The sequence below is a fragment of the Moschus berezovskii genome, chromosome 14 (genome assembly GCF_049115385.1).
Source record: "Moschus berezovskii isolate FMDL1 chromosome 14, NW_MosBer_1.0, whole genome shotgun sequence".
Classification (NCBI taxonomy): domain Eukaryota; kingdom Metazoa; phylum Chordata; class Mammalia; order Artiodactyla; family Moschidae; genus Moschus; species Moschus berezovskii.
Genome location: NC_142473.1, coordinates 4610797 through 4627727, shown reverse-complemented (window position 1 = coordinate 4627727; position 16931 = coordinate 4610797). Strand labels below are relative to the sequence as shown.

General features: G+C 39.5%; 1 protein-coding gene across 5 annotated transcripts in view; it reads left to right on the top strand.

Annotated features, from left to right (window-relative positions):
• Window positions 1-16464, top strand: part of MRE11 (MRE11 double strand break repair nuclease) — a 96334-nt gene extending 79870 nt beyond the window's left edge. For 4 of the 5 annotated variants that reach the window (XM_055422827.2, XM_055422828.2, XM_088842866.1 and 1 more), the window contains 4 exons: window positions 6278-6336; window positions 8277-8344; window positions 13532-13610; window positions 15713-16464. In XM_055422827.2, coding sequence (XP_055278802.1) covers window positions 6278-6336; window positions 8277-8344; window positions 13532-13610; window positions 15713-15766 — 260 coding nt within the window. In that variant the 3' untranslated portion in view covers window positions 15767-16464. Of the gene's footprint in view, window positions 1-6277; window positions 6337-8276; window positions 8345-12735; window positions 13611-15712 lie in introns of those variants that run through there. The other variant, XM_088842865.1, reaches the window with a different exon arrangement.
• Window positions 16465-16931: the final 467 nt, after the last annotated feature.

Sequence of the window (16931 nt, the reverse complement as noted above, 5' to 3'; positions counted from 1 at the left end):
GGTGTCTCCTTTAGACCTTTCCCGACCTCTTCTGGTTGGTGGTGGCTTATTAGTTCCGCATTCCTAATCAGGATCTCCTGTCATAAACAACTCATGCAAATGGTTACTATGGTGCCTGGCCAGGGTGGGCGGTTTCAATCAGTGTGCTTCCCCTAACAATAGTACTAATTTATGAGACAATTGCTAATTGTCTGCAACTATTATTACTAATGAGACAATTACTGGATGCCTGTCAACAGCTCAGTGGAAAGTGAAAGTGTTAGTCGTTCAGTCATGTCTGACTCTTTGTTACCCCATGGCCTGTAGCTCGCCAGGTTCTTCTGTCCATAGGATTTCCCAGGCAATAATACTGGAGTGGGTAGCCATTTCTCCAGGGGATCTTCCAGACTAGTGATCAAACCCGGGTCTCCTGCTTTGCAGGCAGACTCTTTAGCATCTGCTCAGTAGGATCGGTACTTAATATTTTCTGTTTTACAGAAAAGAGAACCACGGCTTTGAAAAGATAGGCAGTTTATCTAAGGTCTCATAGCTGGTAAATTCTGGAGCTTGAATTGAGCCCCCACATTCTCTGGCCTTCAGGCCAAGTAGTTAAGCACTATACCAGTTTCCAGAGCAAGATAAAATAAGAGATTGAGCTAATTGGTTGATTGAGCTAATTGGTTCTCAGTAGTCTTTGCATTATACAGAATAGCCTGTCAATCAACCCAAACATGGAGTAAGCCACCTCAGAAGGAAATGACCTGTAACTCCATCAGAAGAAGTTTTTCAGTATTTTTTGGATGACAGATGACTTTGGAGAAAGGATAAAGACATCAGATGTATTAAATGATTCTTAAAGAACCTTCTTATCAGAAGTTCTTCTGCTATGTTTTTAGTCAAGAATTATACAATATTTGTGTAGAGCCAGCTGAAATCCTTTTGACTTCTTAAGTATATTGTCTCTGTTGCCATTTAGAAAATGGCATCTAGAAAGATACTGAGACATTCTTCCGTTCCGTTCCATTCTGTCGCTCAGTCGTGTCCGACTCTTTGCGACCCCGTGGACTGGAGCCTACCAGGCTTCTCCATCCATGGAATTCTCCAGGCAAGAATACCGGAGTGGGTTACCGTTTCCTTCTCCAGGGGATCTTCCCGACCCAGGGATCGAACCCGGGTCTCCCGCATTGGGGGAAGACGCTTTAACCTCTGAGCCACCAGGGAAGAGACATTCTTAGCAGGTCTAAAATAAAAGCAGAGAAGGGGAAAGGAAATGAAAAAAAAAGCACTATAAAGAATCTGGGCTGAGTTCAACATATGAAAAGTTCTGTGACTTTAGATGAGTCACTCACTCTCCTAGTCTGTTCACATGTAAATTGGGACTAATCTTGCCAAATTGGATTATTCTGAAGATTAAAAACAAAAAACCTGGGAATTTGCTGGCGGTCCACTGGTTAGGACTCTCCTGAGCGTCCAGGTTCAATCCATGGTTGGGGAAGTAAGATCCTGCAAGCCAGATGATAGGGCGCCCCCCACCCCCACTCCCCAAAGGCTGGCACATAGTAGGCTTTTGTGAAATGTTAATGTTAAAAAAGAGAGAGATTATTGAAATAAAGAGGGCGTTAGGAAAGGAGCATGAATGAAATATGAACACTTCCTTGGTAAGCCACCACAGTTTGGTTAATGTGCAACACAGAGGCATGGACATTGTAAATTACCTGCCTTTTGGGCTCCAAAATCACTGCAGATGCTGATTGCAGCCATGAAATTAAAAGACGCTTGCTCCTTGGAAGGAAAGTTATGACCAACCTTGATAGTATATTAAAAAGCAGAGACATTACTTTGCCAACCAAGGTCCGTCTAGTCAAGGCTATGGTTTTTCCCGTGGTCATGTATGGATGTGAGAGTTGGACTGTGAAGAAGGCTGACCGCCGAAGAATCAATGCTTTTGAACTGTGGTGTTGGAGAAGACTCTTGAGAGTCCCTTATACTGCAAGGAGATCCAACCAGTCCATTCTAGAGGAGATCAATCCTGGATGTTCATTGGAGGGACTGATGCTAAAGCTGAAACTGCAATACTTTGGCCACCTCATGCGACGAGTTGACTCACTGGAAAAGACTCTGATGCTGGGAAAGGTTGGGGGCGGGAGGAGAAGGGGACGACGGAGAATGAGATGGCTGGATGGCATCACTGACTCTGTGGACATGAGTTTGAGTGAACTCCGGGAGTTGGTGATGGACAGGGAGGCCTGGCGTGCTGTGATTCATGGGGTCGCGGAGTCGGACACGACTGAGCAACTGAACTGAACTGAACTGAACTGAACCTGAGCCCAAACTGAGTTTTTTCATCATGGCTTTGTTCAGTTTTTTATTTGTTTGCTTGTTTTTTTAATTAATTTTTTACTTTTGACTGCACTGGGGCTTCATTGCCATGCACCGGCTTTTTCAGTTGCAGTGAGCAGACTTCTTTAGGTGGCTTTTCTTGTTGCAGAGCACAGGCTCTAGGGCCTATAGGCTCAGTAGTTGTGGTGCATGGGTTTAGTTGCTCCATGGCATGTGGGATCGTCCCAGACCAGGGGTGAAACCCACATCCCCTGCATTGGCAGGCAGATTCTTAACTACTGGGCCATCAGGAAAGTCCAAGCTTTATTGTTTCATGTGACACTTTCCCTGACACCAGTGGACAGAGTTAATCACTCAAACTGAGCCTTCTAGTTTCCACTGTTCTTGTTAAGAAATCCGCTGTTAGTTTAGCTTGTTGCTTGTTTTTTTAAGTAGTCCATTTTTCCTCCAGCTGGCTGTCTTTGGTGTTCCCCACTTTCACTATGATGAATCTAGATGTTCAGTTCTTTTATTTATACTGCTTAGAATTTATTCAGATTCATGAAACTGTGAATTGGTGTGTTTTATCACTTCTAGTAATCCTTTGCTGTTATCCCTTCAGACACTACCTTGTTCTGTTCTTATTCTTCTAAGATTTTAATTAAATATAACCTATTCACTCTGTCCTCCCATTGGGAAGTAGAACTAACTTCCCAGAGTAATTAAAAGTGTTAACTGAACTATACATATCCATTACTGAGCATAGCACTTGATAAGAATCCAGTCAATGATTGCTGTTGTTATTAATAGTATTAGTGGCAGTGTTTACAATAAACTTATGAAAATGGATCTTCCATGAATTAGTCTAAATTTGTCTTTTATACAGTTGGTTTGTTGGCTCAGTGGTTTTACATTTAACTGGTTACATCCAACATTGGGCCTTTTTTTGAAAAATAAAACTGATTTTTTAATATAGTCTGTGACAGAATAACCATAAAGTACTAGCTATAGTTGCTGTAACTTTGGGACAAAAGCCACTTTAAAACTATAGCTTCTGTGTTTGTATTCTAAATGGGGGAACAAAGAGATAAATAAAGGTTCAATTCTATTATAACAAACTACATGGAGTGTAGAGGTTTGTTACTGCATTGGAGTTTTATTGGGAAATGTATTATTAGATATTACATTTATAGCCAGCAGCAGTTGTGAATAAGAGTGGACAGCACACGTTTTTCCACAGAAGTTTGTCTACAAAGGGTTCAGTTCAGTTCAGTTCACTTCAGTCGCTCAGTCGTGTCCGACTCTCCGCGACCCCATGAATCACAGCACGCCAGGCCTCCCTGTCCATCACCAACTCCCGGAGTTCACTCAAACTCATGTCCACAGAATCGGTGATGCCATCCAGCCATCTCATTCTCCGTCGTCCCCTTCTCCTCCCGCCCCCAACCTTTCCCAGCATCAGAGTCTTTTCCAGTGAGTCAACTCGTCGCATGAGGTGGCCAAAGTATTGCAGTTTCAGCTTTAGCATCAGTCCCTCCAATGAACATCCAGGATTGATCTCCTCTAGAATGGACTGGTTGGATCTCCTTGCAGTATAAGGGACTCTCAAGAGTCTTCTCCAACACCACAGTTCAAAAGCATCGATTCTTCGGCGGTCAGCCTTCTTCACAGTCCAACTCTCACATCCATACATGACCACGGGAAAAACCATTGCCTTGACTAGACGGACCTTGGTTGGCAAAGTAATGTCTCTGCTTTTTAATAGACTATCTAGGCTGGTCATAACTTTCCTTCCAAGGAGTAAGCGTCTTTTAATTTTCTGGCTGAAATCAGCATCTGCAGTGATTTTGGAGCCCAAAAAATAAAGTCTGACACTGTTTCCACTGTTTTTCCATCTATTTCCCATGAAGTGATGGGACCAGATGCCATGATCTTTGTTTTCTGAGTGTTGAGCTTCAAGCCAACCTTTTCACTCTCTTCCTTCACTTTCATCAAGAGGCTTTTGCGTTCCTCTTCACTTTCTGCCATAAGGGTAGTGTCATCTGCATATCTGAGGTTATTGATATTTCTCCCGGCAATCTTGATTCCAGCTTATGCTTCTTCCAGCCCAGCGTTCCTCATGATGTACTCTGCATATAAGTTAAATAAGCAATTCTTACTAGGAGAATTTTGGACTTTGTGGGGTTGTTTGAGCATTTGACTTCTTTAAATCCTCTGTCTTTTTATCTCTTCTTGCCCTATTGTTTGGCTTTGGGGTTATCTTGGGGGAGATCTTTTTTTTAATGTTAGCAAACTGGTAAGGCTTAGGAGAAACTTAAACCTCTTATGGGCTGTTTAAATTTTATTCTAGGTTTTTAATATTCTGCTCTTAATTCCAGTGTGTGTGGGGTTGGGGGGTGGTTCCGCACACCTCCATGCAGTTCTCAGACACCTGCTGGGTGTCCTACAAGTCAACTCAGTTCGGACACTGACTACCCAGAGACAGCATCAGATTCCACAGGGGAGAGACCCAGCTCCACAAGACCACCTGCTTCTCTTCAGATGCCAGTCACATGTTGGAATATTGTTGTTCCCATACTTCTGACCAATTGGCCATAAATCAGAGGTTCCCATGACTCCTTCTTTGATTCAGTTTACTTGCTAGAGTGACTCACAGAACACAGGAAACTAGTTTACTTACTGGATTACTGGCTTATTACCAAAGATGTTAAAGATATGAATCAATAGCCAGTTGAAGAGATACTTAGGGCAAGGTCCAGAGCAAAGGAGCTTCTGTCTGTATCAATTTTGGGGTCTAGGAGTGGTGGCATGTGGAAACATCCTGATTCATTCCCTGGAAGCTCTCTGAATCCCCTCCTTTTGGGTTTTTATCTAGGCCCCACTACGTAGGCATGATTGGTGACATTATTGGCTGTTGGTGATTGATTCAACCTCCAGCTTCTCTACCCTCCCCAGAAATCAGGTTGGGGACTGAAAGTTCCAACCTTCTCTTCCTAGTTGGTTCCCTGGTACCCAACCTCCCTCAGTTGTGGTCCCAAAGTTGCTTTGTTAACATAGTAAAAAACACCTTGATGGCTCTCATCATTTCAGGAAATCAGCGTTTTAAGTGCTCCCTGGGCTTCCTGGTGGCTCAGATAGTAAAGAATCCACCTGCGATGCAGGAGACCCTGGTTCAATTCCTGGGTTGGGAAGATCCCCTGGAGAAGGGAATGGCAACCCACTCCAGTATTCTTGCCTGGAGAATTCCATGGACAGAGGAACCAGGCAGGCTACAGTCTATGAGGTTGCAAAGAGTCAGACACAACTGAGTAGTCGACTAACACTGACTGGCTCGGGGGGCTCTCTGCCAGAAATGTGGGTGAAGACCAAATTATATTTCTTATTGTAAAATCATAATATCATAGTCTTGGGAAGAATAAACTTCATGATTCTAACCACATTTACAAAGGTGAAAATGTAAGGATTTATACGAAAGTTATTGTGAAACAACGGATATACTGTTTTCTAGAATTCCCTCTGGACAGTTACTTAGATACTGAATATTTTTAACACAGTAGAGGAGAGTAAGGAAGCTCTTACTGGGACAAGTGGCTCCTAACACAGTGTAGCCACAAGGAAACAGATTGCCAACTGTAAGAGAAGACCTGAGGAGGCTACTTTCACTTATTTGGAATTCAGTCTACTTGGTGATCAGATTTTATCCTTCAGGTATTTTGCTGTAAAATACTTTTTGCTATAGATGTCTTTATGAATACTGCTTATTACTTTATTTGAGTAAATCAGAAAAATCATTTGAGACTGACAAGTAGACATATAATTCCATCTCCCTTCAGATTTTAAGAAATGTAAGTGGTTTTGTAATTAGTCATCATGAGCTTTTACAGATAAAACTTAGGAAATACTCAGCTAAAGAAGCATGCAGATTTTTCTAAACTGTTTTAAGAAAAACATAATGGATGTATCATCTTTTTCATTGTAGCCTTTAAATCTACAAGACAGCAGCCCTCTCGAAATGTTGCTACTAAAAATTATACCGAGGTAAGGAAAAAAAGCTTTATAGTTGTGGGCTACTTTATATTTTGTACATTATGATTGTCTTTTTTCTACAGAGTAAATAAAAGAAGAAAAAAATGTAAAATGTTAAAACTGTTGAGAACTTTACTGATTATATAGGCTGAGGGCTTCTAGGAGTTTTTATTTTGTTTTCTCTCTTTTAAAAAAGAAAGAGTGAATCACCTTGATTGTATATCAGTAAATATGTGTCCCCAGTAATAGTTTTAAGAATAATAATGTTGAACCAGAAGGGGCCATGCGTGGAAAACCGTTACAGAAGATGGGCATTCAGTGCACAGAGAGGTCTTGTTTCTTGTTGGCGTCCTTTTGTTGCTTACGTACTCTGGCTGTGTCTTAAAGGCTGAAGCTAGACTCAAGGCAGATTACAAGGTCTGAGTTTATGGACCTCTGTGTGACTCTAGATTTAACATAAAACTTCTGCTGTTCCTTTGGATTCCAACGAGAGTCCAAAATTGGCTTGAGTCTCCTCTTCCCTTGTTTTCAAAACCCACGTGTCTCACTTTTCAAGCACCATTCTTGGCTTCTGCCTCCGAGTGCCTGTGGTCCTCCCCCACCCCCCCGCTCCCCCAGATAAAATAATCAAAAATGCCTTCACATATGCCAGACGTTTCTGGAATGGGAGTAGGGGTTAAAAATCACACCTCGCTGAGAGTCACTGCTCTGTATCATACCGCCCTTCAGTTCAGTTCAGTCTCTCAGTCATGGAAAATAGATGGAAATACAGTGGAAACAGTGTCATACTGCCCTAGCAGCGTTCAGTTCATCCCTTCCTGGTCTCTTTGAGCTCGTGATGCGGCTGACCTCCTCCTCTTCCAAAAAACTTCTCTGTCCTGCTCCTACTATTGCTCTTTTATCTCTCTTAATTTCATCTTTTTTTTTTTTCCCACCTTTTCTTCCTATTATACAACTGTCTCTGAGTGTACTGGTCCTTTTATCCTGACCTCCATTTCATTATTCCGTCAGCTGTTGCCCCCTATTGCTTCATATGTGAAAACAAACAAAATTTCATCATGTCTACAAGGAAGCTTCTCTTCTAGATTTTTCTTTTATAATGGAAGAATATGAGTTCAAAAGAGTTAAGTCATGGCAAACTAACTTTTTCTTTCATTTTTTTAAATTGGGGATACATAGTGGTGGTTTAGGGGAATGCTGAAGGCGTTAGATTCCTTCAAGGTACATAAGACAATCTTCTGATAGTTTCATGGACAAAAAATATTGTCTAGATTCATAGCTGATTAGACAGCTTCATTTAATGGTTTTTGACTAATAGTTCTGTGTTAACCTGTTGAGGGAGTGGATCTCAAGTGCTATTTTTTTCACTGTTTTGTCTTTGACTTTATCAGTTAGATGAAGACATAGCAAATGTGTGTATTAAGTGTCAAGATAACAGAAATATATAATAGGTAGTATTGTGGATTATAGAATCAAGAATCATAAATATCTTTAGTGAGGTTTAAAGTCAACAAGTGGTATTTAACAAGGATAAATGTAACAGAAAAACAGATATCCAGTACTTCCCACACAGTCTTATATACTTCATTTTTAATTAGAGATGAAACAGCGATGATCTTTCATTTCAAACCCAAGAGAATCACAGGGCACTGTCTGCACATGACCCTATGTGAGTCATTCACCAGTCTAGGTACATGTTCCTGTAGGTACCCAGGCTGCCATGATACAGTATAGAAGTGAGCTCATATATATTATACAGAAAAATACATAGAATGAAGAGTTGTCTTAGGGAGGAGGTCAGGCAGAGCTTTAGGTTTTATGGGTGCTGCTCACATGGTTTCTGCCTCCTTTTTTGTATATTTTTATAAAAATATGTATTTTTAGACTATTTAATGCATTTTTATTCAAATTTTCCATCCCCACAAAGACTATTTTCTGTTTCTCCCTCTTAGGTGATTGAGGTGGATGAGTCAGATACCGAAGAAGACATTTTTCTGACTACTTTCAAAACTGATCAAAGGTAGGTGTAGTCACTTCCTACAAAAAGAAACATAAGAAAAAATTAAAAATTGTCCAGAATTCTTATACATTTTTCTAAGTCATGGAAATCTAACAGATTCATTTTCAACTAGTTATGTATTTGTTGTTGCTGTTTAGTCACTAAGTCATGTCTGACTTTTTGTGACCCCATGGACTAAGCTCCTCTGTCCATGGAATTCTCCAGACAAGAATACTGGAGTGGGGTTGCCATGCCCTCCTCCAGGGGTTCTTCCCGACCCAGGGATCAAACCGTCATCTCCTGCATTGCAGGCAGATTCTTCACCACTGAGCCACCTGGGAAGCAGTCATGTATATATAGAAGTGAAAAACAGACCAGGAGCTAGTTCATAGAGTCAATGCATCATTATTACAGGTATTTTCAGTGACAGTTTGAATAACTTGTCATTCATTTCCTTTTGCCTTTATTACCCGGTGATTTTCTTGTTAGAGTACTGTGTTCTCTCCAATTAACAGAAAATAGCTTTGTATTTTGTTAATATTCAGTTTCAGCTTTTAGCACTTCCTGTATGTCAGGCACCATTCTAAGCCTTTGCATATGAATTAGCTTGTTTGCTGCTTACAGTCACTCCAGGAGGTAAATGTATTTATAACTCTGTTTTCCTCCCTTTTGCCTTTGAAGAAAGTGAGGCATGGTAATTTAAATAACTTACCTGAGGTCACCAGCCAGTCACGGACCAGGCATTCTGCTCCAGGACTCACCTCTGCCATTGCTTCTTCTTTTATTTAATTTTATTGAAGTATTAGTTGATTTACAGTGTTGTGTTATTTTCTTCTATACAGCACAGTAGTTCAGTTATACATATATATACAGTCTTTTTCACATTCTTTCCCATTATGGTTTATCCCAGGATATTGAATATTGTTCTCTGTGCTGTACAGTAAGACCATGCTGTTTGTCCATTCTATATATAATAGTTTGCATCTGCTAATTCCAGACTCCCAGTCTATCCCCTTCCCACCCTTCTCCCTCTTGACTAGCATGAGTCTGTTCTCTGTGTAACTCTATTTTTGTTTTGTAGATAAGTTCATTTGTGTTGTATTTTAGATTCCACATATAAGTGATATCATATGGTATTTGTCTTCCTCGTTCAGACTTACTTTGCTTATTATGATAATCTCTAGGTTCATCCTCTGCTGTTGCTTCTTAACATAATAGATTAAACTCTCAGACCTCTGCATGTAATAAGAGTCATTTAAATGACAAGAGACAATTTAAAAATTAACATTTTGGCAAGAAATCTGAAATCAGCCTTGGCAGATTTGTGTTCCTAATGACAGCAGCTGGGTGACACGATTTAGGTTGTTTGGGGGAAATTATTTAGTAATAACATGGTTTATATATTTATTTCAGTCATAATTGGAAGTATTAAGCTCTACCACTTACTGAGTATGGGCCTTGTACAAGTTTCTTCTGTGCTTCAGTATCCTCATTTGTAAAATGAAGACAAGAATATTCATCTCCAAGGGTTATTGTGAGGCTTAGAAGTGAGTTAATGTTAGTGAAGTGCTAAGTACAGTACTGATAGCTTAAGGTAAATGGTGCTGGATTTGTGGTCTCCAAAGGAGAAGATTTAACTCTGGGACCAAAGATGCAGTCTCAGTCACTCAGAACTTTGTGTAGCAGAGATTTTATTAAAGTGAAAGTAATAGAAAAGTGTTCTAGCAAAAGGCACAGGAAGGGGTAGAAGAGTATCTGCCTTGCTAGTTTAAGCAGAGCATTAAATATATTTAAACATTAAATATATTTATATAAAAGCATTGTATACTTTTCAACTGGCTGTTGAGAATAGATAAAAAGAATGCCTCAAGGCTGTGAAAGTTTTGTCAGTCCTCTTTTTCCATACATCTTGCGCTTAAAAAATGCATGTCCTTGAGCAAGAGATAGGGCTTACAAGGTCTATGTGGCGAAGACAAAAGAATGTGAAAAAGAAAGAATGTTCACCTCCTCCTTAAAGGGGCCTTGGATTCCCTATCAACCTGTCTAAGTTAACTCTCTCAGTACTTCACAAAGTAACACCTCTATAAGGAAGAACAGGCTAGGGAAATAGAATGAGAATAATAGGAAGAATGGTAGGCAGTGAAAGCACTAATATTCTGGTGGTTAACCTGAAAAAGGAAAGAACTTTCAGCTGTAAAACTCCCTTCTGCTGGATAGGCAATGGTGGTCCACCCACTTTTCCTTGGAAAAATTACAGCAAACTCTACCTTGTTGTGGGCTTCCATGGTGGTTCAGACAGTAAAGAATCTACCTGCAATGTGGGGGACCTGGGTTAGATTCCGGTATCTGGAAGATCACTTGGAGAAGGGAATGGCAACCCACTCCAGTATTCTTACCCGCAGAAGTCCATGGACAAAGGAGCTTGGCAGGCTACAGTCCAGTCCATGGGGTCGCAAAGAATCGGACACAACTGAATGACTAACTCTACCTTGTTGTACTGGGAATGAGGAGACCCTTCCAGATTTGATAGAACTGGTGGTACCCACCCTCATCTTAAAGCCACGAGCAAGAGAAGACACGGTCCCATCAGGCCAGGGGGAAGAGGAGAGATGGAGGGGATCCTGTTAAACCTCACAATGAGGGGAACTGACATTTCGGGGCACCTTTTATGTGCCAAGGCCAATTTAACATGTTATCTTATGCTTGTGACAGTGCTCAACTGACATAATTGGCCGAACATCTCTAGACAGGAATTCTGACCTGTGGCTCCAAATTATATCTGTGCAAAAGTGAAGAAGACTTAGAGCTCCTGCACACAATTTAATACACCCTCTCTGCCTTAAAGCTCATCAAATTAAACTTTTTTTTTGGTCATTCATAACAAAAGCCATTTATTTATTTGTCCTAGCAGTCAAGCAATATAGCCATTCTTTCCTTCCAGCACTGATTTCTAAGGATAGGGGACCTCTTACAGACTAGATCTGTCGGTCTGTGGGGTCCTCTGGTGTAAAATTAGGGGCCCCTGCTGTGATCACATGAGCCAGCGTCTGGTGTAGATGTCTGGGCACCATTGGTTATTTGTCTGGGGAGATAGCAGCAGGCAGAGTCAGGTCTCAGTGCGTGCTTCTTTCTTAACTTTCCACTTCCCCCAGCCCCTGCATCCACAATGCCTCGCCTGCCGTGGTGGGCTTCGGCTTTATGCTTTTGATGTTCTGTCTTCCTGTCACAGATGGAAACCAGTCAACAATGACCAGTTCCAGCTTAGGTCCAATACAGAGAGGTAGGGGCATCCCAGTTGGATCGGTTGATAAGTTCCTTGATGTGCTGTCTCTGAAGCTGTGTTGCTATTCAAGTTTGCTCGTCACATCCTCCTTTACCTTTGTGCCTGAGAACCTGTGGGTTTTTCTGTTTCCATCTGACACAAGACCTCTTGTTTCAAACAGTTTGTCCAGACAAGGCCTTCAGTTCTTTTGCTGTAGTAACATTCCAAAACGTGGTAATAAATCGTTGGCTAGAAATTCACAAAAGCTGCTTTCATTTGTGACATGAGCTGGCCACCTTTTTCTTAAAGGGTTAGGTAGTAAATATTTTAGGCTTTGTGGGCCAGGAGACAATATTGGGGATATTATGTAGGTACTTAAACAACCATTTAAATGTACCCATTTCAAAAGGTGAACACCATTCTTAGCTCACCTCTGTGGGCAACAGGTAGGCTGCATTTGGCTTGCTAACCAAGATTGCTGGCCCCTGTTCTAAGATAACTTAGAATTTTTGTTAGTAAAAAGACAGGAATATGAATTCCGTTACTACAAGTTAAGCTTTTCATAAAAGCAGATTCCTGGTTATCTTGGTTACTGATATTTCCCAGGGCCTATCATTTAGTACTTGGCAAGGATCAAGTACTAAACAAATATTTGCTATTCGATTTGGACAGAACATGAATAATATTAATGAGGCAACCCTAGAAAGCAATGAGGCTTTTCCAAGATCCTTTTATCCTTTTATGGAAACATAGCTAATAGTTGAATTAAAATATTTCAATGTTACCATAATTTTGAGGAATAGAGGATAGTAGTAGATACGTGTTAATATATGCTAAGAACTATGATAATATAAGAAAACATCTGTGAAATGCTTCATACATGTCAGTCACTGATCGAAGTGTTTAGGTATATTAACACATTTAATCTTTCTTTAAGTGGCTATTGCTTTTTATTTTTACTTTTGAAATTAATTTTTATTGGCGTATAATTGCAGTACTGTGCTAGGTTCTCCTGTAGAGCAAGATGAATCAGGGTACGTATACATACATTCCCTCACTTTGGGACTTCCTTCCCAGTCGGGTCAGCGCAGTGCAGTGAGTAGAGGTCCCTATGCACACAGTGTGTTCTCATTAGTTATCTATTTTACAGATAGCGTCAACAGCATGTGGGCCTCCCTGGTGGCCCAGCAGGAAAGAACCCACCTGCCAGTGCAGGAGATGCAGGTTTGATCTCTGGGTCGGGAAGATCCGCTGGAGAAGGAAACGGCAACCCACTGCAGTGTTCTTGCCTGGAGAATCCCATGGACAGAGGAGCCTGGCGGGCTGCATTCCATGGGGTCACAGAGAGTCAGACGGGACTTGGTGACTCAGCAACAACGACATAAAGAGTACATACACGTCAGCGCAGTCTCTCAGTCCCTCCCACTCCTCCCCCCGCCTTGGTGTGTGTATGTTTGCTCTCTGCGTCTGTCTCCATCCCTGCTTTGCAAATAGGTTTACCTCTCCCATTTTTCTAGATTCCACATGTGCCTTAATGCAAGATAATTGTTTTTCTCTCTCTGACTGACTTCACCCTGTATGACAGTTCTCTAGGTCCATCCACATCTCTACAAATGACCCAGTTTCATTCCTTTTTATGGCTAACACATTTCATCTCTAAAAAAAGTATTATTATCCTTGTTTCATATCTGAGGAGATTGCTGCACAGAGGCTGAGTACCTTGCTGGAAGCCATGTAACTCGACCAGGGCAGAACTGGAATTCAGACCTTGACCTCAGTGCTTTTCCTCACACACCTCTGAGCTTTTACTGCCTCTAATGCAGCCGGAAGAGAATGTACTAGCTGTTTTTATTTATGGCTGCTACTAAAATGAAAAATTTGGCAAGAAAGGCTCCTGTGATGAATTTTTGGTTCATCTTCTCTGTTTTTCTCCTATTTTACCTCAGAGGCTCAAGCACTTCATCATCAAGCAAACCTATGTCCCAGAGCCAGATCGCCAAAGGGGTTGACTTTGAATCAGATGAGGTAATAAAGTACTAAGTTAAATACTAAATAATTTAAGTGTTTATAAAATCTGAATAGGAATTGCTAAGCTAGTTGTTGAAAATTATTTCTGAATATAGTTTCATTGATCACTTTCCTTGGAACCATAGTTAACGTGGAATCAATGAGCACCCTCTGTTGAGTGCCTGTCAATGGAAATGTCTCAGACGTGAAAGACCTGAAATTTAACGTCTAATATTCACTCAGCTCTTATTTCACCTGCCCAGGTAACAGTAGGATCAGAATAGTTTTTTTAAGCTTTTGTTTATGTTTGGAGAAATAGCGGTGATAATATCATAGAAGTTGTTAATGTTACTTTTTAATAGATTGTTTATTAAATCTTTATTATATGCTCTACACATTTCCTATATAAGGATGCATGGTGGTAGTTTTCAACTGTGGTAGAAACATGAACATAAAACTTACCATCTCAAGTTTTAAGTGTATAATTATCAATAGTTCACTAGTGTTAAATATATTCACATTGTTGTGCACAGCCTCCAGAACCTGTGCATCTTCCAGAACCAAAAATCTATACCCATTGAACCACATCTTTCCATTTCCCCTCTCCTCAGCCCCTGGCAACCACTCTAGTGTCCCTATGATTTTGACTGCTCTGATACTTCAGATCAGTGGGGTTATGCAGTGTTCGTCTTTTTCCTCCTGGCTTATTTCACTGAGCACAGTGTTCTCCAGGCTGATCCCCATTGTAGCATCTGAATCACGCCTGTGACTTTGAGCTTCACCTGCTGCCATCACGTTCCCTGTGTCCCAGATGTGGTTTTGAAACAGCTTGAAGAGAGATTCCCCAGAACTCGGGCTACAGAGAAAAATGGCAACATGAACTCATACAGTCTGTCTATTAAATACTAACCTGTTGCCTCCAGGAGAGAAGTGAGCAATTGTTGATGCATTTGTTAATTCCAGAGCATCTAGATATACATATGGTTATATTTTACTTAAAAAAAATGTGTATACTTCAAGTTAACTGCCAAAGAGAACTATTAGTAAATTCTCTACTATAATTTGGATTTAACTCATTTATAAATCAGTTCTGCCTTTTATGGTAGCAGAAAATGAATCAATAAGTGAGAACGAATTTGTATTTCTTGAGACATCCATATATCACTAGAGATAGCTAACTTGGTGAACATTTGAATGTGTTAACATCGCCAACAGAGCCTAACACCAAATAGTTATTCCTTTTTAGTAATATCTTGAAAGAAACATAAACCAGAACTTCAAAGTTTTGCTTTCTTTTTTGAATATTTAGTTATAAAATATATAATCATTGATTTCTGTTATCTGCATTAGATCATGTGTTTGGGGCTTATTTTAGGTTTGTTACCTTTCATTCTCTCTAAATTCTTAGCAAACATCTGATTTTCTTGCCTGTTTATACTGTACATGTAATAAACAACCCAAGAGCATAGGAACTCATTGAAACTGAAATAGCCCATCTACTTCTGTTTCCAAAAAAATATCTGAAAGATTGCTTTGCTAGATTGTTTCTTGCATCATTCTGAGAGTAGCAGATCTATTTCTGGCATTATATGGGTAGTGGGATTAAAAATTGCAGTTATTTCTAAATTGGATCATGTGGCTTCATTAATTGTTTGGCTTTCAATTTCTGGAATATTAGATATACCAGTTATAAAATGTAAACTGAAAAAAAAACCCTGTTTAAAAACCTAATAGAAATGACTTGAATAGTATTTATATTTTTGGCTTTCCCATACCTTATTTGCTTTTTGTAGGATGAATAACTGAGAGAAATATATTGATATACATTATAGGTGTATATATATATACACACTCATATAGAGCAGGATAAATTTTTATTTTTAATGCTTGCTAAAAATTCAGTTGAGCTTATTTATTTTAACAATGAAATGGCTACTAAGGAAGGGAGAAAGAAAAAAAACTGACGGTTTGTATTTGTGGAGGAAATAGAAACATGAAAGCCTCCCTGATGTGAAAGGAGAAGATGGCTCTTACTGGCATTGTTTGCCCATAAGCACGTCTGTCTTATCTCAGTGAAGCAAGGAACAGTCACTAATTTTTACATTTGAATGTCATTTTAGGACGATGATGATCCTTTTATGAACCTTAGTTCTTTAAGAAGAAACAGAAGATAATATATTTAATGGCAGTTTGAAGTTTTTAAGATTCTGGAAAAATTGAAACATTGCAGACTAAGAGTACCAGTTGAAGATTTTTTGAGTATTGATGTTAAATGAAGAATTTGAATCATTCTTGCTTACACAGAGGTGGAGAAACTAATGTATAAAAATTTATGTTTTTTAATATCATTTCCTGACCATGACTCAGCAGTCTGAGAAACTTCCCAGTTCAAGGGCATATAGAGTAGCATTGGTTCTCCTTATTTTTTAATCTGGTGTTAATGTTACCTGTATTATAAATGTTCTATAAAACTTAGGTTATCTGACATACAATACTTTATTTATACTGAGTGAGAGCTTTGTGTAAATATCATTCTTGAATAAGGACTAAAATAAATCTACCACTGTACATTTCTGCTTTATAATCAAACACTGTGTCAGTATTTTAAGGTGATGCTATTTAGCCAGAGTTGAGGAAAAGAGCTTTACCCCTTTTTATAATTTTAGTAATTTCTAGACATCCTGGATTTCCTGCACTGTAAAACAGTTTATATGAAACAGTGCCTAAGCTTACTGTGTGTTACTCAATGTGTGTTCTTTTTCAATATATGTTCTTTTTCTAATGCTTGTGAAGGTATCAGCCAGAGACTTTGAGTGATTACATATATCCTGTACTTTGAACAACTCAATAAAAGTCGGTATCAAAAAATAAAGTGTGTCAGAATTATCATTACTTATTCCAGTTGTAGCAAAGATTCTAAACGATTATGCTTCCATTGAGTGGTAGTAATTTCCAACATTATTTTCCATTATTAAAGTTTCTCTCTCTTCCTTAATCTGTTTGTAAGAGGAAAGGGTTAAAATAGTTTAACCATATTTTCTTAGAAATATTGAATCTTTTTTTTTTTCTAGATAGACTGATCAGTTGACCCTTATGGTTATATTAGATTAACAATGAAGTATCACTTCTGTGGAATATCAGTGCCAAGATTCCTCATTATTAATATTTTATCTCAGCATTGGGCATGGGCAATTCCAAAATCTTAGAGAAGCAGCTTCTGTTACTTTTTCTTACTTTTAAGTAAAAGGAGGAAATGGCTCTTACTCCTTCTAAGGGGGACCAAAGAATTTGACCTCTTCACATTTAAGTTCAATAACCTTATTTTCCTTTTTAAGACTG